The 25,561-nt window shown below is 38.8% G+C and overlaps 1 protein-coding gene across 1 annotated transcript in view; it reads right to left on the bottom strand.

Annotated features, from left to right (window-relative positions):
- Window positions 1-25,561, bottom strand: part of LANCL2 (LanC like 2) — a 108,542-nt gene that overhangs the window by 50,800 nt on the left and 32,181 nt on the right. The window contains exon 2 of the mRNA XM_043885722.1: window positions 17,653-17,770. Coding sequence (XP_043741657.1) covers window positions 17,653-17,770 — 118 coding nt within the window. The remainder of the gene's footprint in view (window positions 1-17,652; window positions 17,771-25,561) is intronic.

The raw sequence follows: 25,561 nt of genomic DNA, 5'->3' as shown, positions 1-25,561 counted from the left end.
ACTCTGAATACAGTTTGCTAAAATTAAGGTATGTACATTGCTTTATTTTTTTTTTTTTTTGGACATGATACTGTTACAAACTTAACAGACTAAACATAACTTTTATATGCACTGAGAAACCAAAAATTTATATGACTCATTTTATTGTGAAACTTGCTTTACTGTGATAGTCTAGAACTGAACCTACAATATTCCCAGGGTTTTGGCTGTATTTCTTTCACAGATCACATCTTCAGTGTTGTATGTAAAAAGTCAGTTCCACACCAAAGGTCATCTAGGTTTTCTCCTGTGTTATCTTGAGGAGTCTTATATTTTATGTTCAAGTCCATAATCTATTTTGCTAATTTTTTTTTTTGCTAATTCTTTTGAAAGGCATCTAGATTCATTCTGTAGCATGCGGATGCCCAGGTGCTCTAGAACCATTTGTTGAAATGACCATCTCTGCTATACTGCATTGCCTTTGATCCTCTGTTAAATATCAGTAACTGTATTTCTGTGGCTCTATGTCTGGGCTCTCTTCTGTTCTTTCACCAGTACTATACCTGTTTGATTACTGCAGCTTATGAGTCTTATAGTCTTAAAAGTCTTGTAAATCTTAGTTCTCCATCTGTTCTTTTCCTTCAATGCTGAGTGGAATAGTCTGAGTTTCTTTCCTCTCTCTATAAACTTTAGAATCAGTTAGTTGATATTCACAAAATAACTTGTTGGAATTTTGATTGGAACTGCATTGAATCTATAAATCAAACTGGGAAGAAATGACATCTTGACAATATTGAGTCTTCCTATCCAAGAACATGAAATATCTCACTTTAGTTCTCCTTTTGGTATCTTTAATAAAGAGCTTTGTAGTTTACCTCTCACAGATTTTTTGTATATATTTTGATAGATTTGTACCTCAGTATTTTGGGGGGATGCTAATGCAAATGGTATTGTGTTCTTTACTTTAAATTTCACTTATTCATTACTGGTATATAAAAAAACAATTTGCAAACTCACTTCATATCACGCAACTTTTCTCTAATTGCTTATTAGTTCCAGAAAATTTTTTTGTTGTTGATTCTGATTTTCTACATAGAATGGCTATGACATCTGCAAAGGCAGTTTTATTTCTTCCTTCCGAATCCGCATACCTTTTATTTCCTTTTTTTGTCTTATTACATCTGCTAGAACTTCAAGTATGATGCTGAAAGCAGTGGTGAGCAACATTTTTACCATGTTGCTGATCTTAGCAGGTAAGTTTTAAATATTTTACCATTAAATATGACATAGTTTTTTTGTGATGTTCTTAACCAAGTTGAGGATGTTCCCCTCTATTCCTAGTTCACTGAGATGTTTAAATCACAAATAGGCATTGGATTTTGCCAAATGTTTTCTCTGTATTTTATGATGTGATTTTTTTTTCAATTTAATCCCACTCCACTTACAAATATCACTATAACACTTCATGGGTAGAGCAAGTATCTTATAATAACAAAATAATAAATTCATCTTCCTTTCTGTTGTATCTTACTATTGTTCATTTTACTTATACATAACATATACACGATAGTATGGTCATGCTCAAAATTCTTCAAGTTAGGCTTCAGCATACACGAATCGAGAACTTCCAGATGCTCAAGATGGGTTTAGAAAAGGCAGAGGAACCACAGATCAAATTGCCAGCATTCACTGTCTCATGGAGAAAGTAAGGGAATTCCAGAAAAACATCTACTTCTTCTTCATTAACTAAAGACTCTGTGTGGATCACAAAAAACTGGAAAATTCTTAGAGATGGGACCTCCTTACCTGTCTCCTGTTCTCACTTCTTGCAGGTTAATAAGCAACAGTTAGAACTGAACATGGAAAACTGGTTCAAAATTGGGAAAGGAGGACAACAAGGCTGTTTATTGTCACCTTGCTTACTTAACTTATATGCAGAGTACATCATGTGAAATGCCAGACTGGAAGAATCATAAACTAGAACCAAGACTGCTGGGAGAAATATCAACAACCTCAGATGTGCAGATGATCCCATTCCAATGGCATAAAGTATAGAGGAACTGAAGAGCTTCTTGATAAGGCTGGAAGAGGAAAGTGAAAACACTGACTTGAAACTCAATATTAAAAAAACTAAACTCATGGCATCTGGTCCCAACACTTCATGGCAAATAGAAGGAGGAAAGTGGAAACAGTGACAGATGTTATTTTCTTGGGCTCCAAAATCACAAGTGTGAACAGTGACTGCAGTCATGAAATTAAAAGGTACTTGCTCCTTTGAAGGAAAACTATGACAAACCTAGGCAACATATTAAAAAGCAGAGGCATCACTTTGCTGACAAAGGTCCATATAGTTAAAGCTATGGTTTTTCCAGCAGTCATGTACAGACATGAGAGTTGGACCATAAAGAACGTTGAGCACTGAAGAATCAATAATCAGTGTTTTCAAACAGTGGTGCTAGAGAAGACTCATGAGAGTCCCCTAGACTGCAAGGAGATCAAACCTGTCAATCCTAAAGCAAATCAACTCTCAATACTCATAGGAAGGACTGATGCTGAAGCTCTAATACTTTGGCCACCTGACACAAATGAATCATTGGAAATGACTCTGATGCTGGGAAAGGTTGAAGGCAAAAGGAGAAGGGGGCAGCAGAGAACGAGATGGTTAGATAGTGCCATCGACTCAATGGACATGAATTTGAGCAAACTCCAGGAGATAGTGGAGGACAGAAGGGGCTGGCGTGCTGCAGTCCACTGGGTCACAAAGAGTTGGACACAACAACAACATATACATAATCATATATATATGTGCATATATATAAACATACATATATGCTTATGTAACAAATATATTAACTGCTGTTATTTGAATATATATTAAGTTGGTGCAAAAGTAATTGCAGTTGGTGCAAAAAAGTGGGGTTCAAAAGTGCTTGGTGCAAAAATAATTGCGGTTCATTGATGCAAACATCAACCACAATTACTTTTGAACCTCAATTACTTTTGTACCAACTAGTAATTACTTTTGCTAGTTGCAATTACAACTGCAATTACTTTTGCACCAATCTAATAATTTGATCTGCCAGATCATTTGAGAATAAGAAAAATAAAAGTTTTTATTTCACCTTCACTTATTCATACACTAAAGCTCTTCCTTATTTTAAATGCAGATCCCAGTAACTCCTGGTGACTCAGATTGTAAAGAATCCACCTGCAATGAGGGAGACCTGGGTTCGGTCCCTGACTTGGGAAGATCTCCAAAGGAGGGCCTGGCAACCCACTCCAGTATTCTTGCCTGGAGAATCCCCATGGACAAAGAAGTCCATGGGGTCTCAAAGAGTCAGGCAAAACTGAGTGACAAGCAACAAGTAGCTAACTAATACCATTTTCCTTCTCACAAAGACTTGGTTTACCATTTCTTGAAAATCAAGTCAAATGGCAACAAATTCCCTTGATTTCTGTTTGAGAAAGTTTTTATACCTCCTTCACATTTAAGGATAAATTGAAAGGGTACAAAATTCTAGGATTCTTTTTTTAACTCTTAACACTTGAAATATTTCACTCCACTCTTAACTTGCTTACATTGTTGCTGAAAAGAAGTCTGGTGTAATTCTGATCCTTGCTTCTCTATAGTAGGGCAGTTTTTTCCTTTATGTTCTTCCAAGAGTTTAAAAAATATATATTATTGGAGGATAGTTGATTTATAGTGCTGTGTTTGTTTCAGGTGTAAAGCAAAGTGAATCAGTTATACATATACATATACCCAGTCATTTTTCAATTGTTCTCCCATCTAGGTCTTTACAGAGTATTGACTAAGGTTTCCTGTACTATATGCATGCTCAGTTGCTCAGCTGTGTCCAACTCTGTGAGCCCATGGACTGTGGCCTGCCAGGCTCCTCTGTCCATGGGATTTCCCAGGCAAGAATGTTGGAGTGAATTGCCATTTTCTTTTTCAGGGGATCTTCCTGACCCAGGGATTGAACCCACGTCTCCTTCATTGGCAGAGGGATGCTTTACTACTGAGCCACGAGGGAAGCTGCGCTATAGTAGGTCGTTATTAGTTATCTATTTTATATATACCAGTGTGTTTGTGTCAATTCCGCTCTCCCAAATTATCTTTCCCTCCCCACTTTCCCCACTGGTAACTGTTAGTTTGTTTTCTACATCTGTGACTCTATTTTGTAAATAAGTTCACTTGTATCCTTTTTAAAGATTCCACATATAAGAAATATCATACAATATTTGTCTTTTTCTGTCTGACTTACTTCACTCAGTATGACAATCTCTAGGTCCATATGTTGCTGCAAATGGCATTATTTCAGTTCTTTCTCATGGCTGAGTAAATTACATTGTATACTGTAACCCTCCAGGCTCCTCTGTCCATAGAATTCTCCAGGCAAGAATACTGGAGTGGGCAGTCATTCTGTTCTCCAGGTGATTTTCCTGACCCAGGGATCAAACCTGGATCTCCCACTTTGCAGGCAGATTCTTTTACTGTCGAGCTACCAAGGAAGCCCAGATATGCCCACATCTTCTTTATCCACTCCTCTGCTGTGGACATTTAGGCTGATTCCAGGTCCTGGCTATTATAAACAGTGCTGTGATGAACACTGGGATGCATGTATCTCTTTCAAGATTTCTTTACCTTTGGTTTTGTGAAGTTTGGATATTAAATGCTTAGATGCAGGTTTTTGTTCTTTGTTTTTGGTATTTATCCTGTTTGGTATTCTCTGAGCTTCCTAGACCTGTGGTTTAGTGCATATTAATTTGGAAACATTCTTAGTCATTATTGCTTCAAATATTGCTTCTGATCCTTTCTCTGTTTCTTTTCTTTCTGGTATTCCCATTTCACAAATGTTAAACCTTTTGTCATTGTTTCCCATTTCTTGAATATTCTGATTTTTTTTTCAGTTTTATAAGTTTCTTCTGCTGTATCTTTAAGCTAAGGATTCTCTCCTTAGCTGTGTCTAGTAGACAATTCTTCATTTGTTACCGTGTATTTGAGTTCTAGCATTTATGTTCAATTCTTAGAATTTACATCTCTCTGTTTACATTATCCATGGGTTCCTTCAAGTTGTCTACCTTTCATTTAAAATCCTTAGCATATCATCATAGTATTTAAAAATTCCTGGTCCAATAATTCCAACATTCCTTCCATATCTCGTTCTGGCTCTAATGTTTATTTAGTCGCCTCAAACTGGCTTGTTTTTGCCTTTCAGTATGTCTAGCAATTGTTCTGTTGAAAGGTAGACAAAGTACTGGGTAAAAGAAACTGCAGCAAATAGTCTTATGGTAATGGAGTGGTCAGGAGTGCGGGAGTGGAAGCATTCTATGGTCCTATGAGTAGGTCTCAGTGTTTCAGTGAACAGGTGCCCCTGGACCATGAACTCCATCGGTACTCCTCAGCGTCTTCCTGCCCTTAGGTTGGACAGGATGCCAGGAGGAGCTGGAGTCGGCTATTATCCTTTCCCCAGGTAGCTTAGCTTCTGATCCAGTAGGTTAAGCTCTGGTAAAATAATATCTCCTGAAGGCTGGCCTTGTTAAGAACAGAATGCTCTGGAATATTTAAAAATGGTTCCTTTGCCCCTCAACCCCACGAGAAGCATGCAGGGATTTTTCTCCAATATTCACAGTGGGGACCTGGGATAACTGCTGAAGTTAACTTCACAAAAGTGTGGAAGCCTCCCTATGATTGGGTCCTCCTGGAGTTTTTTTCTCTCTCATATTTGCCTACAGTGAGTTTCTAGCATTAACCAATTACAATTTAGGTTCTTGTGGTGATTTCCCTTTGTAGGTCTCTGCTCTAGTAAATTGTGATTTTCTGAATCTCCCTGAATATTGTTCCTATTTTTGGTGTAGCTATTTGTCATGTAACTCCAATTTTCTGGATCCATCAGAATTATTTTATTAGTAACTCCTCACACGTCAGGCAGAAACTGAAAGTTTTCCTTCAATTTAATTTTTTTCTTGTTTTACTTTTCCTTTTATGTATTCCTGTATTTTCTGTGGTTTCAATTCTTTCTTCAACTCCTTGCAATTTGGTCCTTATTTCTGACGTGATTTTGTCTTTTCCTTGAATTTCTTTTTTGAGTTCTGTCAATTCTTATTTTACATCATCTTACTGCCTTACCACCTCTTCTCAGAGTTCCTTTATTTCTGCATTGTGAATATACTGCATAATTAAGTTACAAAATTAATGCTGAAAAGTGCTGCATTTTTTTCCATCTTGTAGTAGAATTTTCTTGCTATGTTTTCTTCTGCTGACAAACTCTGATTTTCTTTTTTATTTTTTCTAATATTATGTAAATAATTGATCTTTTTCTTAAATTTGAAACAGATGGCTTTTTCTGGATCAAATATTAATAGGAAGATTCTCTAGAAGAGGAAGATGGTGAGAGTGGCTTTAATCTGAAAGGCATCTTCTTTTTAGGTGAGGAACAGTTTACTTAATAAATGATGACTTTTGGTGGCCAGCCTTCCTTTGACTCTCTTTTTGTTTCAGAAGGCATCTACCATTGATGTTTCCCTCCTTCCTACACATTAGCAGTGTCACCAGGAACGCAGCTTCTGCTTTCTAAGTTAATCCTCTTTTTCAGAATAGTGCTTTGTTAGAAAGTCTATAAAACCTATGTTCCCCATATAACCAGATACCTTTCTTCTCTGCTTTGTCCAGCACTACTTGCCCACTTTTCACTCAGATATGCCCTCAAAGTTTCCCCTAGGGTGTGTCTCACTCCTGCTGGGAATAATCACTTGTGGGGAGGGACAGGACAGATTTTGCCACCCCTGGATCCTTTGTCTTTCTTCCTCTGCTCTACCAATGCTCTTTCCATAGTCATTCTGGATGGTATTTGTTTTTAACCCTGTATTATTTGTGTATATTCTCTATCTCATAGTTTGCTAAAGAGATACATTTTGAATGGTTCAATTACTCTTCTTATATTGTACAGTTTTAGGAGACAAGACAGGGAGGTACGGGTCCAAGTGGATTCCATACTGCTACATGAACCCCAAAGCCCTAAATATTATTTGAAATCATTCAAGCCAAATACTTCCATGATAACTCTCAGTGATCCCCCAAAATGACAACAATTGGGGATTTTTAAAAAAACAATGATTCCCTCTGAGTTCCTGATACAACTGTCCTAGAATGGAGTCTCTGTTTATTATAAAGCTCTCCAGATAATTCCGATGCCTAGCCAATTTGGGGCCTAACAATAATGGAGTTAAAACCTCTTTTCAACAAGAAGAAATGCTTTAAGTAAAAGACTTCATAGGGGGAAACCTGTGCTACTAATAATTGATTTTTCCTTTCAAAATAACTGTATTCTTTGTATTTTACTTCAAGTTAGCCAAAATTATTTAACTTTATATTTAAGATAAATTTCTTTGGCTCTGTAAGAGAACTAGCTCCATGTCTGTCTGGGTATAAAAGTTTGAAAACTTCAATTCTATTGTCACCATGTAATATTGTAGTCACAACAGGCAAATAATAAAGCATAACATAAGTGAGTACACATATAAACACAAATAAAGCGATCGTGGCCATCATACTTGAGTGTCACTTGCAAAACAAGTACCAGCTCCTGGTGACTTCTGTCCATACTGTTTACTGATTAAACTATAAAAATTTAGCAAGAAAAGACTATAAATTTACATGTGAATTGTCATTGACAATAATCATACTTTGTTTCTAATCCCTCAAAACAAGGTCTGTCCAGCAAAACAGACACAGATGTAAAGAGCAGACTTTTGGACTCTCTGGAAGAAGGTAAGGGTGGGATGATTTGAGAGAATAGCATTGAAACATATATATTATCATTTGTGAAACAGATCGCCAGTCCAGGTTTGATGCATGAGGCAAGGTGCTCAGGGACGGTGCACTGGGATGACCCTGAGGGATGGGATGGGGAGGGAGGTGAGAGGGCTTCAGGATGGGAACACATGTACACCCATGGCTGATTCATGTCAATGTATGGCAAAAACCACCACAATATTGTAAAGTAATTAGCCTCCAATTAAAATAAATAATTAAAAAACAACAACAACAAAAACCAAGGTCTGTCTCATTTCTTTTGTATTCCCTAGGTAGCTATTATAATGTATGGCACCATGATAAAATAATAAAAAGAATATAAAGATTAGTTAAGGCAAACATTTTGAAATGAAAATTTTTGATGTGAAGTGTTATTACTGGTTGCTTGCTTAATTATAATTATCAAAATCAAAATCTTTCTATGTACAAATGATTTAAATGAGTACAAACAGAAGGTTAAATCATAGATAACTATAAGACCAGAAGAGTCACACAAATACAACTTGTTGCAAAGAACAAAGACCTAGAAGCAAACAAAGAAAAACAGACCTTATAGCAAGTCTGTTCTCATTACACATTTAAAAAATCAGACATATATTAGGTCAGGTAATTAATGTTACAAAAATGACATACTAACTTCATATGACATTTAAACTTCAAGCAGAAAGAATTTCTTTAGAAATAAAATTAACAGGCCTGGAAGGAACACATGGCCCAGAATGGAAGCAGTTGGGGCTCAGGACGGGTAGGCAAGTGTTTAAGAATATTAATGTCCAGGAGACCTTCAAATGGCAGATGAGTAAGATGGGGAGATCACCTTTCCCCCAACAAACACATCAAAAATTCATCAGCATGTGGAACAACTCCTACAGAACAACTTCTGAACACCAGCAGAAGACCAAGTGACTTCCAAAAGGATCAGTCAATCTTATCATTGAAATAAGGTAAGAATGAGATACAGCAAAGGATAAAGAGACAAAGGATTTTGAGATGGGGACCAGCGCCCTGTGGAGGGAGTCATGAAGGAGGGAAAGTTTCCACACACTCAGAAACCCCCTCGTGGGAGGGATCGGGGGGACCTTTGGACTCTCAGAGGGGAACCCAGCAACAGGTGCTCAGGAGGCAAAACCGAGAATTCACCACAGAGATCTTGCCAAACAGCCCTTCCCAGTCGAGAAGTGGCCTGAATGCCTGCCAGTGAGTGGAGGCTGGGTGTCGAGGCTCAGGCTTTGGGGGTCGGACCCCAGGGAGAGGACTGGGGTTGACCACCATGAAGACACTCTGAGGAGGTTAGTATGACACAGCTAAGGAAGTTCAGGGGGAAGTCTGGGCCTGCCAGAGAAGCAGGAGATCATTGCTGCAGGAAGGCTCTAACTCCCCATGCTCAGGGAAGGCCGGACCCCATCCTCACAAGTACCAGAGGGACAAGGAGGGAGCGACCGTCAGTGACTCCAGAAACAGAAAATCTGGCAGGAGGGCCAGATGCAGAAACAGATGCAACTGCAGTCTGTGACCCCAGACGGGGGAACACGGGACACGTGACTGCTGCCAGGGCCAGTGTGGGGGCCAGAGGCGGTGGACAGGAGGCCACTGTGGTCTCGACCCCAGGGGTTGCAACTGCCAGCATCCTGTGAGTGGGCACAGGTCACTGCCCACACCTTCCCGGAGGCCTGAGCAGCTTGGCTCTGCCTAGGGACCCACAACCTGAGGCCAATTCCCCTGGGGAGGTGCATGACCTTCCTTAGAGTGTGGTGACTTTCTGCAGATCTCAGCCTCAGTGGGCACTCCCCACACACCCCAAATGTGTCTGCCGTACCCCTCTCTTTCCCCAGTCCAACTGAACAAGTGAGCCCTAATAAGCTGCTGTTTTTGTCCCCTCATGTCTAGGTGGAAAATAGACATGAGAAGGAGACCTACAAGCAGAGGCAGGGCCTAAACCAGAGCAGAGAACCAGGGGCCGTGTGAGCACCAGAGAGAAGGGGAAATAGCTCTTGCAGCTGCAGGTGCAGCAGACTAAATCCCCACAATCAGCCCAAAATTGTGGACCCTGGGAGCAAGTAAACCAAGTACTGAGTAAGGCAAAGTCTGAGTTTGAGCCGACACTACACTGCCCACAACAGGTCCAAAGACCTTTCCAGAAATGCTGGAAGGCTTTCTGAGTAGGTAGACCGACCACAGCACACCGTGTGAAGAGGAAAATAAGGAATCAGTACAACATTCTTCTAGCTATCACTCTATATATTTTTCTCTTTCATATTGTTCTAATGTTCTTTCTTTATTAAACCTTTGTTATTTTTTTATGAACTACTTTCACCTTTGTTAAAACATCTTATTTCTAAATGAATTCATCCTATTTTTTCCTGTTTTTACAGTACTCTTTAGTCATATTACATTTTTTCCATGCTTTTTACTTTGTATTTGTGCTGGCCTGCTGCTGCTGCTGCTAAGTCACTTCAGTCGTGTCCGACACTGCGTGACCCCACAGACGGCAGCCCACCAGGCTCCGTTGTCCCTGGGATTCTCCAGGCAAGAACACTGGGTGGGCTGCCATTTCCTTCTCCAATGTTCTAGTCTAGTTTTTAGCACTGATTTTCACATATAGATTTGTTTAATGGCTTGATTATGCTCTTTGTTTTTGACTCCTGTTTTTCTCTTTTTCTTTTCATCTCTTTTTTCTTGCTCTTTTCTCAATATAAGTGTGTGAGTTTCTTTGGGTGTTCTTGATTGTGGTTTAACCATTAGTCTTGGGGTTTTGCATTCTGTGCTGTGTGGCCTGTGACGTCTTGGAGCTACACTAAGGGGTTGGGCCTTAACCCCTGAGATGGGAGACCTCAGTACAAGACTCAGGACCAAGAGACTTCCCAACTATGGAACATTAATCACCAAGAGCTCTTCCAAAGGTCTCTCAACACTAAGACCAAGTCTTACCCAAAAGCAAGCAAGCTTCAATACCAGACACCTCAAGTAAAACCTTCAGCAAAATAGGAACACACACTTGCCCATTATCAGACAGGCTGCCCAAAGCCATAACAAGCCCAGAGAAACCCCAAAACATACTACTGGATATGGCACTACCCTTCAGGGAGACAAGACACAGTTCCACCAACAAGAACACAGGAACAGGTCCCCATAACTGGGAAACTTCACAAGTCATTGGTCCAACCCCAGCGATGGGGGCGGGGGCAACCCTGACAAATAAGAGGAACTACTACCTTCAAGCCTACAAAAAGGAGACCTCAAAAGCAATAAATTAAACAAAATGAAAAGAAAGAGAAACATGAAGCACATAAAGGAAAAATGGTAAAAACCCACAAGACCAAACAAATGAAGAAGAAATACGTAGTCTTCCTGAAAAAGAATTGAGAGCAATGATAGTAAAGATATCCAAAATTTTGGTAATAAAATGGATGCACAGATAAATAGAATGGAACACAGATCTAGAATATATGAAAAATGTTTACCAACAACCTAGAAGAAATAAAGAATAGACAGCCAGCAATGAACAACACAATAATTGAGATTAAAAATACTCTGGAGGAAACCAACAGCAGAATAACTGAGGCAGAAGAACAGATAAGTGAGCTTGAATACAGAATGGTGGAAATAACTGAAGCAGAATAGGACAAAGGAAAAAAAATTAAAGATACAGCAACACTCCAGAGAACTCTGGGACAATATTTAGTGCATCAATATTCAAATTATAGGGATCCCAGAAGAAGAAGAGAAAAAGAAAGGGTATGAAAAAATATTTGAGAATATTATAGTCAAAAACTTCCCAACATGGGAAAGGAAATAGCTACCCAAGTCCAAGGAGACCAGAGAATCCCATAAAGGATAAACCTAAGGAGAAACACACCAGGACACATATTAGTCAAACTAATGAAAATTAAACACAAAGAAAAAATATTTTAAAAGCAGCAAGGAAAAAGCAATAAATTACATACAAGGGGATCCCTGTAAGGTTAACAGCTGATCTTTCAACAGAAACTCTGCAAGTCAGAGGGAATAGCAGGATATACTTAAAAGTGATAAAAGGGAAAAAACCTACAACCATTACTCTATCCAGCAAGAATCTCATCAGATCCAAAAGAGATTATCAAAAGCTTTACAGAAGCAAAAGTGAAGAGAATTCAGCACCACCAAATCAGCTTTAACAAATGCCAAGGAAACTTCTCTAGATAGGAAACAAAAGAGAAAGAAAAGTCCTACAGAAACAAACCCAAAAGAAAAAAAGTAAATGGTAATAGGATCATATATATCAATAATTACCATAAGTGTAAATTGATTAAATGCTCCAATCAAAACACAGATTAGCTGAATGGACATAAAAACAAGACCCTTATATATGCTGTTCACAAGAGAATAACCTCAGACCTAGAGACACATACAGACTGAAAGTGAGGGGCTGGAAAAAGATATTCCATGCAAACTGAAAACAAAAGAAAGTGCAAGCAGCAACATTCATACCAGATAAAATGGGCTTTAAAATAGACACCATTACGAGAGACAAGGAAGGACACCACATCATGATCAAAGGTTCAATCCAAGAACAAGATACAACAATTATAAAGATATATCCACCACCACCACAATACATAGGCAAAAGCTAACTATTAAAGAGGGAATCTACAGTAACTCAATAATGGTGGGAGACTTTAACCATTCACACCAATGGACAGACCATCTAGATAGAAAATTAATAGGAAACACGAGCTTTAAATGATATATTGGACTAGCTGGACCTAATTGATATCTACAGGGCACTTCATCCAAAAACAGTAGATTTCACTTTTTTCTCACTTTTTTCCTGAACATTCTCCAGGATAGATCACATCTTGGAATCATCTCAAGATCTTTTTGACCACAATGCTATAAAATTAGATGAGAACTACAAGGGGAAAAAACTATAAAAATCACAAACAAATGGAGGCTAAAAATATACTTCTGAGTAATGAAGAGGTCACTGAAGAAATCCAAAGAGGAGATCAAAAAATACTTAGAAGCAAATGACAATGAAAACGTGACACTCAAAACCTATGGGATGCAGTAAAAGCTGTGCTAAGAGGGAAGTTTATAGCAATACAATCCTATCTCAAGAAACAAGAGAAAATTCAAATCAACTGCTTAACCCTACACCTAAAGCAACTAGAAAAAGAACAAACAACCCCCAAAGTTAGTAGAAGGAAAGAAATCATGAAGATTGGAGCAGAAATAAGTTAAAAAGAAATGAAGGAGGGAAAAGCAATGATCAATAAAACTAAAAGCTAGTTCTTTAAATGATAAAAAAAAAATTGACAAACCATTAGCCAAACTCATTAAGAAAAAAAGGGAGAAGACTCAAATCAATAGAATTAGAAATGAAAAAGGAGAAGTTACAACAGGCAATGCAGAAATTAATCATGGAGATTACTACGAGCAACTATACGGCAATAAAATAAACAACCAAGAAGATATGGACATATTCTTAGAAAAGTATAACCTTCCAAGACTGAAACAGAAGTAAAAGAAAATACAAACAGACCAATTACAGACACAGAAATTGAAACTGTAATCAAAAATCTTCCAACAAACAAAAGCTCACGGCCAGATGGCTTCACAGGTGAATTCTACCAAAAATTTAGAGAAGAGCTAACACTTATCCTGCTCAAACTTTTCTAGAACTTGTCCTACAAGGCCACCATCATACCAAAACCAGACAAATCTGCCACAAGAAAAGAAAATTAAAGGCCAATATCATCAACAAATTAGATATAAAAATCCTCAACAAAATTTTAGAAAACAGAATCCAACAACACATTAAAAGGTTCATACATCATGATCAAGGGGCTTTTATTCCAGGGATGCAAGGATTCTTCAATATCACAAATCAATCAATGTGATATACATATTAACAAATTGTTAGGAAAAAAACCTGCACGATCATCTCAATAGATTCAGAGCAAGCTTTCAACAAAATTCAACACCCATTGATGACTAAAAAAAAAATACTCTCCAGAAAATAGGCATTGATGGAACATACCTCAACATAATAAAGGCCAAATGTGACAAACCTACAGCAAACATTATTCTCAATGGTGAAACACTGAAAGTTTTGGATGTCTTACCCACAGTAATCAGAAGAAAAAAACAAATAAAAGGAATCCAGACTGGAAAAGAGGTAGTAGAAGTCTCATTGTTTGCAGATGACATGATTCTTTACATAGAAAACCATAAAGATGTCACAAGAAAATTACTAGAGCTAATCAATGAACATACTAAAGTCGCAAGACACAAAATTAATACACTGAAATCCCTTGCATTTTTATACACTAACAATGAAAAACCAGAAAGAGAAATTAAGGAAACAATGCCATTCACCATTGAACAAAAAGAATAAAATACCTAGGAATAAATCTACCTAAAGAGACAAAAGACCTGTATGTAAAAAATTATAAGAAGCTCATGAAAGAAATAAAAGATGACACAAACAGATGCAGAGATATACCATGTTCTGGACTGGAAGAATTAATACTGTGAAAATGACAATACTACCCAGAGCAATTTACAGATCCAATGCAATCCCTATCAAAATATCAATGGTATTTTTCACAGAACTAGAAAAGAAAATTTCACAATTTGTATGGAAATACAGTTCAGTTCAGTTCAGTCGCTCAGTCATGTCCAACTCTTTGTGACCCCATGATCGCAGCACACCAGGGCTCCCTGTCCATCACCAAATCCTGGAGTCCACCCAAACCCATGTCCATTGAGTCGGTGATGCCATCCAACCATCTCATCCTCTGTCGTCCCCTTCTCCTCCTGCCCCCAATATTCCCAGCATTAGGGTCTTTTCCAATGAGTCAACTCTTTGCATGAGGTGGCCAAAGTATTGGAGTTTCAGCTTCAATATCAGTCCTTCCAATGAACACCCAGGACTGATCTCCTTTAGGATGGACTGGTTGGATCCAAGGGACTCTCAAGAGTCTTCTCCAACACCACAGTTCAAAAGCATCAATTCTTCAGCATTCAGCTTTCTTTATGGTCCAACTCTCACATCCATACATGACCACTGGAAAAACCATAGCCTTGACTAGATGGACCTTTGTTGGCAAAGTTATGTCTCTGCTTTTAAATGTTATCTAGGTTGGTCATAACTTTCCTTCCAAGGAGTAAGTGTCTTTTAATTTCATGGCTGCAGTCACCATCTGCAGTGATTTTGGAGCCCAGAAAAATAAAGTCAGTCACTGTTTCCCCATCTATTTGCCATGAAGTGATGGGACCAGATGCCATGATCCTAGTTTTCTGAATGTTGAGCTTTAAGCCAACTTTTTCACTCTCTTCTTTCACTTTCATCAAGAGGCTCTTTAGTTCCTCTTCACTTTCTGCCATAAGGGTGGTGTCATCTGCATATCTGAGGTTATTGATATTTCTCCCGGCAATCTTGATTCCGGCTTGTGCTTCTTCCAGCCCAGCATTTCTCATGATGTACTCTGCATATAAGTTAAATAAGCAGGGTGACAATATACAGCCTAGACATACTCCTTTTCCTATTTGGAACCAGTCTGTTTTTCCATGTCCAGTTCTAACTGTTGCTTCCTGACCTGCATACAGGTTTCTCAAGAGATAGGTCAGGTGGTCTGATATTTCCATCTCTTTCAGAATTTTCCACAGTTTATTGTGATCCACACAGTCAAAGGCTTTGGCATAGTCAATAAAGCAGAAATAGATATTTTTCTGGAACGCTCTTGCTTTTTTGACGATCCAGCAGATGTTGGTAATTTGATCTCTGGTTCCTCTGCCTTTTCTAAAACCAGCTTGAACAACTGGATTCATGGTTCACATATTGCTGAAGCCTGGCTTGGAGAATTTTGAGCATTACTTTACTAGCGTGTGAGATGAGTGCAATTGTGCGGTAGTTTGAGCATTCTTTGGGATTGCCTTTCTTTGGGATTGGAATGAAAACTGACCTTTTCCAGTCCTGTGGCCACTGCTGAGTTTTCCAAATTTGCTGGCATATTGAGTGCAGCCCTTTCACAGCATCATCTTTCAGGATTTGAAATAGCTCAACTGGAATTCCATCACCTCCACTAGTTTTGTTTGTAGTGATGCTTTCTAAGGCCCACTTGACTTCACATTCCAGGATGTCTGGCTCTAGGTGAGTGATCACACCATTGTGATTATCTGGGTTGTGAAGATCTTTTTTGTACAGTTATTCTGTGTATTCTTGCCACCTCTTCTTAATATTTTCTGCCTCTGTTAGGTCCATACCATTTCTGTCCTTTATCGAGCCCATCTTTACATGAAATATTCCCTTGGTATCTCTAATTTTCTTGAAGAGATCTCTAGTCTTTCCCATTCTGTTATTTTCCTCTATTTCTTTGCATTGATCGCTGAGGAAGGCTTTATTATCTCTCCATGCTATTCTTTGGAACTCTGCATTCAGATGGGAATATCTTTCTTTTTCTCCTTTGCTTTTCACTTCTCTTCTTTTCACAGCTATTTGTAATAAAAGACTCCCAATAGCCAAAGCAATCTTGAGAAAGAAGAATGGAGCTGGAGGAGTTAACTTTCCTTACTTTAGACTTTATTGCAAAGCTACGGTCATCAAGACAGTGTGGTACTTGCACAAAAATAGAAATATAGACCAATGGGGCAGGACAGAGACCCCAGAGATAAACCCATGCACCTATGGGCGCCTTGTCTGTGACAATGGAGGCAAGAACATACACTGGAGAAAAGACAGTCTCTTCAATAAACGGTGCTGGGAAAACTGGACAGCCACATGCAAAAGAATGAAACTAGAACACCTCCTAACATCACACACAAAAATAAACTCAAAATGGATTAAAGACTTAAATAGTAAGGCCAGAAACTATAAAACTCTTAGAGGAAAACATAGGCAATACAGTTTTTGACGAGATCATAGCAAGATCCTCTTTGACCCACCTCTGAGAGTAATGGAAATTAAAAAAAAAAAAAAACAAAACCCACAAGTGGGACATAATTAAATTTACAAGCGTTTTGCACAGCAAAGGAAACAATAAAGAAGATTAAAAGACAATCCCGAGAATCGGAGAAAATAACTGCAAATGAAATAACTGACAAAAGACTAATCTCCAAAATATAGAAGCAGCTCATATAGTTCAATATCAGAAAAACAAAGCCCCATCAAAAATTGGGCAGAAGGCCTGAACAGACATTTCTCTAAAGAAGACATCCAGATGGCCAATAAACACATGGTGATCACTAGAGAAATGCCAATCCAAACTACAATGAGGCATCAACTCACACCAGAGAGAACTGCCATCATCCAAAACTGCAGAAACAATAAATGCTGGAGAGGATGTGGAAAGGAGCGAGCCCTCGGGCACTGCTGGTGGGGATGTAAATTGATAGTTACTACGGAGAACAGAGATTCCTTAATAAACGAGGAATAAATGAACCAGCAACACCATCCCTGGGCATATATTTAAGAAACCATAATTCAAAAAGACACACGTACCCCAGTGTCCACAGCAGTGCTGTTTACAACAGCTTGGACAAGGAAGCAACTTAGACGTTCATTAACAGAAGAATGGATAAAGAAGGTATGGTACATATATGCAATAGAATATAATTCAGCCACAAATAAGAATGAATTTGTGTCGGTTCCAGTGAGGTGGAGCCTCACTGGCACTCTAGAGCCTGTTAAGCTAGATTTTTTTTTTTTTAATAAATTTTTTTAAAAAATTAGAAAGCATTTCATCAATGAAGATAGTTCAAAACTTCTTTTACAAAGTATAAAACACTATCATTTTAAAAGAAAAAAAATTCAGATCCAAGTCTTACATATCATAATCCAAAAATAAAATGTATCAATTACTTATAACCCCTAGACTCACCTGTCCAACCAGTATAAGCAGAGCAATCATGTGGATCAGCTGTCTTCAGCCCTTCTTCCATTTGCTGTAGAAGATCTTTAATTTTGGTCTGGATCCGTCTTGTGAAGTTATTAATAATCTGACAACCAAAAGAAGACATAATATTAAATTACTGAAGACCAGGATAATGTTGCAGTGGCTGGGAAGATCACCTGGAGAAGGGAAAGGCTACCCACCCCAGTACTCTGGCCTGGAGAAGTCCATGGACTGTATAGTTCATGGGGTCGCAAAGAGCTGGATGTGACTGAGCGACTTTCACTTCACTTCACTTCAAACACTTCACCTAACAATCTAGGTTATAAAAACAAACAGATAGAAATTATAATACCTGACCCATTTCAATGATTCATTGGTTGGAGCGAGTCTACCTTGTTTTTATAAGGTTAAGTTTTAAAATGAGAGTGTGCCCTATATGGATTCTAAGTAACAAGTAGGATCACAAAAAATAAGCTGCAGAAATCAAAGGAAAAAACGAAACAAAAAAAGAGTAAAGAGATGGATTCGCCTACACGAACGTTTTAAGTTAAAGAATATAAGATGGTTTAAAAGTCAAAGACAAGGGAGGAATACATACAATATAAAATATTATAAACAAAAGTAGGCTATGTAACAATATGGAAATACACATAAAATTATCAACATACCTTACAAAAAGAAAAAATCAAATTGCAGGCATATGTAAACATTTTCAATCACGAGGCAGTTAATGAATTGAAAATAAATACAAATACTATCAGATTAACAAATAATAAAATATTAAGTTCCAAGGCTGCTAGGAGCTAAGGAAGCAGATATTCTTACTGAGTGCTGGTGATCTTTCTCAAAGGAAATTAATCAGTAATTCTTAAAAAGTTTTACTTATTTTTGGCTGTACTGGGCCTTCATCACCACGCACAGGCTCTCCCTGGTTGTGGCGAGCAGAAGCTACTCTTGAGCTGCTGTGCATGGGCTCCTCACTGTGGTTCTTTTTCCTGTTGCAGAGAATGGGCTCTAGAGCCAGGGTTCAGCAGTTGTGGCACGCAGGACTAGCTGGCCCACAGCATGTGGGATCTTCCCTGACCAGGGATGGAACCCTTGTCCTCTGCACTAGCAGGCAGATTCTTAACCAACGGATCACCAGGGAAATCCCACATCAATCAATATTCTTAAACATGTAGTTGACAGTGTTGTCCAGATGTTTCTGCCTTTGATGATTTTTGAAAACTCTAGCCACTACATCAATCGCTGAGGTGTAATTGTAATTCTCTTTTTGCCCCCCTTTAGTGTTCTTGCAGTTCTGTTATTTGACATAGACCAATTAGGACTGTTATGTCTTCCTGACAGATTTTATCATTAAGAAACTTCCCTCTGTGAGGCTACAGGGAAGTTCCTTTCATGTTACTGGACAGTTAGTGCTTTCAGGCCAAATTTTACTGAAATTTGGGATTCTGGACTAAAAGCAACCTTAGAATTACATTACAACTGCAAAAGCCCCAGAGAGGTTTACTTAAACCTGGAGAGATGTGTGTACATTTCAAAGGGGATGAGAGTCCAGAGCAGGAAGACACTTCCCAGTCACAGAACTGAAGACAACGGAGCCTGGTCTTATCACAGAGAGATTTATTTACATTCCAAAGACTTCACTTTGCGACAAAGGTCCATATAGTCAAAGCTATGGTAGCTTTCCAGTAGTCATGTATGGATGTGAGAGCTGGACAGTAAAAAAGGCTGAGGGCCCAAGAGATGCCTGAGAACTGTGGTGCTGAAGAGAAGACTCCTGAGAGTCCCTTGGACTGCAAGGAGATCAAACCAGTCAATCCTAAAGGAAATCAACCCAGAACATTCACTGGAAGGACTGATGCTGAAGCTCCAATACTTTGGCCACCTGCTGCAAAGAGCCAACTCCTTGGAAAAGACCCTGATGCTGGGAAAGACTGAAGGCAGGAGGAAAAGGGGGCAACAGAAGATGAGATGGTTGGATGGCATCATTGACTCAGTGGACACGAGTTAGAGCAAACTCCAGGAGAAAGTGAAGGACAGGGAGGTCTAGTGTGCTCCAGTACATCATGGGGCTGCAAAGAGCTGGACACGACTGAGTGACTGAATAACAACGATGACGACTTTGATATTTCTGACAAAACTCTCTCAGAAAGGGAAGGAGAGACAGATGTCTTCTTCCCTTTTATAAAAAGGACAGAAAACTTAGTTTTTCTTCATTCTTTGCCTATAGTACAGACTTTGTCTACAAACCTTTGACCTGGGTTTTGCTGACTCAGGGTTAGACGTGAGACTCAGGGAACCACTCACTAGTTTCTTTCTCATAAATAATTAATCTCTGATCCAATAACCTCTTGTGTACATTCAGGAAAAACTTAATACATATAAATATTAAAAACTAAAGAACAAAAATTAGGCATCTATCCACAAATGGAAGAATGTTCATGTGAGTAGTGGGACCCAGCACCTTACTCCAAGGGACTTACAGCAAACCTAGCCGACTAAAGCACCGGGTAATAAGCAGCAGACTTCAGTACCAGCTGTGAAACCTACAGGAGACTGAGCCGGGTCCAGCCCCTGAGCCATAGTCTGACTCAGCAGTCACCTTCAGAGGAGAGAGCCTTTGTGGAAATCCATATTTCCAGAGGAGAAGTATCGACATTCCTTTTGAGGACAAAGAAAAAAGGAAGTTCGGATGAGCTGCAGTGGGTAAGAGGAACAGCTTGTCTCTGCCTGCATCACATAATGCACAGGTACAGCATGTGGCTAAATAGATGGCCCGTGATTTCTCTCACAGAGGAAAGGGAGAGCCACTGGGTCCAGTTTCAGAAGGGACAGCCGCACTCGTTTGGTATCTCAGTCTGCGCATGACTCTGCTCAAGAGACTTAATTCTCTCATTTCTCATAATGCATCCCGAGTATCACAGAGGAAGTCCACGCCTGGGGAGAGGAAGCAAGTCAGAGAGTAGCATGTAAGATTCCCAGAGGCCATTAAAGGAATGTAGTTTCTGCTGATGCATTTTGGACTCTATCAGAAAACACAAAAAATCAAGGAGACATGGTATCACCAAAAGATCATAATAATCTTCCAGTAACCAAATCTAAAGACTGGAAAATCTACTATTTACACAATAAGGAATTCAAAATAGCTCTTCTAAGGAAACTCAGCTATAAGAAAACACAGAAAGACAATTCAAAGAAATTTAAAAAAATAACAGATTGTGATGAAAATGAGAAATTTAACTAAGAAACAGAAATCACTGAAAAAAAATTCTAGAGTTTAAGAGCTGAACAAATGAAATGAAAAATGAAATAGCATCAAAAGCAGGTAGACCACATAGAAAACAGAATCAGTAAGACAGCTAGGGAGACTTCCTGGTGATCCAATGGTTAAGAATCTGCCTTGCAATGCAGGGGACATGGGAACCTCTGGTTCTGAACCCCTGGTCAGAGAACTAAGATCCCCTATGCCACGGAGTAACTGAACCCTCACACCACTAACTACTGAGCCCCTGTGCTCCAGAGCCTGCAGACCACAGCTAGAGGGTCTGTGGGCCACAACGAAAGGTCCCACAGGACTCAGTGAAGACCCTGCGTGCTGCAACAAAGACCTGACACAGCCAGATAAATAAGTGAATATTTTTTAAATTCTTTAAAAAAAAAAAAACAAAAAAGAAGATAGGACCTTTGAAAGAACTCAGCCTAAAGAGAAAAAAGAATAAAAAAATGAAGAAAGTCTGTATAATCTATGAAGACATCCTCAAAAACCCAGAATCCAAATCATTAGAGTTCTAGAAGGAAGAAATGAGAGAAAACGGGGGCAGAAAACTTATTTAAAGAAACAATGGTTGAGAACTTTCCAAATCTGGAAAGAGATCTGGACATCAAGTTCATGAAGCTAATAAACAGATCGACCCATTAAGACAACCCAAAATGTCCTTCTGCAAGACATTTTATTTTAAAAACAGAAAGTATAAAAAAATCAAACACAAAAAAGAGAAACCTAAAGACAACAAGAAAAAAAGAAGACTGTAACCTACAAAGGAACCTCCAATGGGACATCAGTGAATGTCTCAGAAGAAATCTTACAGGCCAGGAGACAGTGAGATGATATATTCAAAGCAATGAGAGAAAAAAACAATAAAAAATAATCCACCTGGGAACTTTCCTGGTGGTCCAGTGGTTTTGACCTGTGCTGTCACTGCTGGGAGGACAGGTTTAATCCTTGGTTGGGTAATTAAAATTTTGCATGCTGCTTGGCATGGTCAAAACTTTAAAAAAATTTTTAAATTAAAAAAAAAATACTCTATGTGGCAGAATTATCCTTCAGGGATATGAAGACATTTCCAGACAAAAGATGAGGTAATTCATCATCACTAGACCTATCTAACAAGAAATGCTGAAAGAAGTTCTTCAAGCTGAAATGAAAGGAGGCTAACCAGTAACATGAAAGAAAAAATACACAGATAAATATGTAGTCAAACTCAGAACCCTGTAATATGATGTTAACACAATGCTACTTTAAAGATTAGAACAAGAGTATCAGAAGTAACTATAGTTACTATAATTTGCTAATAAATACACAATATAAAAAGGCAAATTATGACATCTAAAAAACTTAAAAGGAGGAAGAGTAAAAGTGGAAAGGTTTTGTATGTGATTGAAGTTAAGCCATTGTCAGAGTAAAATATGACTAGGTATAAGATGTTTTATGTATCTCCTGATAACCACAAAGCAAATAATTTGACTAGATTCCCAAAAGACAGAGATGGAGAATAAGAAGCACACAACAGTGGGAAACCACCATTTCACAAAGGAACCCAGCAAGAATCAAAAAGGAACAAGGGAACTACAAAATAGCCAAAACACAATTAAAAAGGTGGCACTAGGAAGCTCTTCTATTTGTACTCAGTCATTCAGTATGTCTGACTCTTTGCGACCCTTAGACCATAGACCCTCAGGCTCTCTGTCCATGGAATTTTTCAGCCAAGAATATGGGAGTGGGTTGCTATTTCCTCCTCCAGGGGATCTTCCCAGGCATCACACCCATGTCTCCTGCATTACAGGTGAATTCCTTTCTGCTGATCCATTGAGGAAGCCCAGCAAGTTCTGACATATCCATAATCACTCTAAATATAAGTAGACTGAACTTCTAATCAAAAGGCAAAGAATGGCTAGATGAATTAAAAAAAACAAGATCCAACTACATGCTGCCTACAAAAGACTCACTCTGGCTTTAAGAACACACAGGCTCAAAGTGAAAGGATGGAAAAAGACATTCCACAAGTGGAAACCAGAAGACAGCAGAGGTAGCTAATTGATACCAGACAAGTGATCTTAAGCAAAAAACCGTCACCCTGAGACAATGGTCCTTCTATAAAGGGGTCAATTTGTGAAGAAGACATTACCAATTAGGAATAGTAACACAAATGCACTCAACACCAGAGCAACTAAATACATTAAGCAAATACTAACAGAGCTAAAAGGTGAAATCGACAACAATACAACAGGAATGGGTAACTACAACACCACACTGTCAGTAGGGATAGGTCATCCAGTCAAAAAATCAAGAGAACACTGGACTTGAATCGTACATTAGACCAAATGAACCCAACAGACATATAAGACATTCAATCTGACAACAACAGAATACACATTATTCTCAAGTACACACAGAATATTCTTAATGGTAGATCAAATGACTGGCCACAAAACAGGTCTCACCACATTTAGAAGAGTGAAACCATACTATGTAACTACTGTGCTTGTGTTCAGCTGGTTGTGTCTGACTCTTTGTGACCCCACGGACTCCAAGGAGCCTACCAGGCTCCTCTGCTCATAGGTTTTTCCAGACAAGAATCCTGGAGTGGGTTAACAATTCCTCCTCCAACTTTTCTGACACTGGCATAAACATGGAAATCAACAACAAGGGGGAAGTGGAAAAATCCACATATATGAGGAATTTAAAGAATATACTCCCAGACAACCAATGTCAAAGAAATCAAAAGGGAAATCAAACAATACCTCAAAACAAATGCCAACTGAAGCACAACATTACCAAAACTACAGGATGCTGCAAAAGCAATTCTAAGAGAGAAGTTTATAATGATAGATACCTAAAGGAAGGAAAAAGAAAAATCTTAAATAAATAACCTAGCTTTACACCTCAAAGTGAAAGTGTTAGTTGCTCAGCCATGTTCAACTCTTTGCGACCCCATGGACTGTAGCCCACCAGGCTTCTCTGTCCATGAAATTCTCCAGGCAAGAATACTGGAGTGGGTTACCACTTCCTTCTCCAATGGATCTTCCCAACCCAGGGATTGAACCCTGGCCTCCCACATTGTGGGCAGATTCTTTACCATCCAAGCCACCAGGGAGGGAATTAGAAAAAGAATAAACCAAACTCAAAATTAATAGAAGATAGGAAATAACAAAGATCACAGAAGAAATACATGAAATAGAAACTAGAGAAATAACGGAAAAGATTAACAAAACTAACAGCTGATTTTTTTTTTTAAATTTAATTGATAAACCTTTAGCTAAATTAAGAAAAAGAGAAGACAATAAATAAAAACAGAAATGAAAAGATATATTACCAGTGACACCACAGAAACACAGCTGACTCTTGGAAAGCATGGATCTGAAATGCACGGGTCCACTTACATGCAGACACTTCTCAGCAGTAAAGACTACAGCGCCACATAGTCCATGGTTGGTTGAATTCAGGGATGTGAAGGAATCAAGAACATGAAAGGCTGACTATATAAATTATATGCAGATTAACCCCCATGTTGTTCAAGGGTCGACTCTACCAAGTATCATAAGAGACTACTATGAACAATTATATGCCAACAAAATGGATAATCTAGAAAAATGGATGAATTCCTAGAAACATACAACTAACCAAAGCCAAATCAGGAGTAAATAGAAAATATAAGTAGACCAACAATGGATTCGGAGATTGAAATCAGTAATTCAAAACCTCCCAAGAAACAGAACCCCAGAAATATGACAGTTTCACTGGTGAATTCTACAAAATATTTAAAGAATAATTAACACCAATCTTTTCTAAACTTTTCCCAAAAACTGAAGAGGAAGGAAAACTTACAAATGCAAGACCAGCATTACCCTGACTCCTAAGCCAGATAAGGACACTATTCATAACTAATATCCCTGATACATATGGATGAAAAAACTCTCAACAAGATGTTCAGTTCAGTTCAGTCACTCAGTCGTGTCCGACTCTTTACGACCCCATGAATCGCAGCACGCCAGGCCTCCCTGTCCATCACCAACTCCCGGAGTTTACTCAAACCCATGTCCATTGAGTCGGTGATGCCATCCAACCATCTCATCCTCTGTCGTCCCCTTCTCCTCCTGCCCCCAATCCCTCCCAGCATCAGGGTCTTTTCCAATGAGTCAGCTCTTCGCGGGAGGTGGCCAAAGTACTGGAGTTTCAGCTTCAGCATCAGTCCTTCCAATGAACACCCAGGACTGATCTCCTTTAGGATGGACTGGTTGGATCTCCTTGCAGTCCAAGGGACTCTCAAGAGTCTTCTCCAACACCACAGTTCAAAAGCATCAATTTTTTGGCACTCAGCTTTCTTTAGAGTCCAGCTGTCACATCCATACATGACTACTGGAAAAACCATAGCCTTGACTAGACGGACCTTTGTTGGCAAAGTACTGTCTCTGCTTTTTAATATGCTATCTAGATTGGTCATAACTTTCCTTCCAAGGAGTAAGTGTCTTTTAATTTCATGGCTGCAATCACCATCTGCAATGATTTTGGAGCCCTCCAAAATAAAGTCTGACACTGTTTCCACTGTTTCCCCATCTAATTCCCATGAAGTGATGGGACCAGATGCTATGATCTTAGTTTTCTGAATGTTGA

This window comes from Cervus elaphus, chromosome 24 (genome assembly GCF_910594005.1).
Source record: "Cervus elaphus chromosome 24, mCerEla1.1, whole genome shotgun sequence".
NCBI lineage: Eukaryota > Metazoa > Chordata > Mammalia > Artiodactyla > Cervidae > Cervus > Cervus elaphus.
Note: the sequence above shows the minus strand (reverse complement) of the source record. Positions and strands in the feature narration are given on the sequence as shown.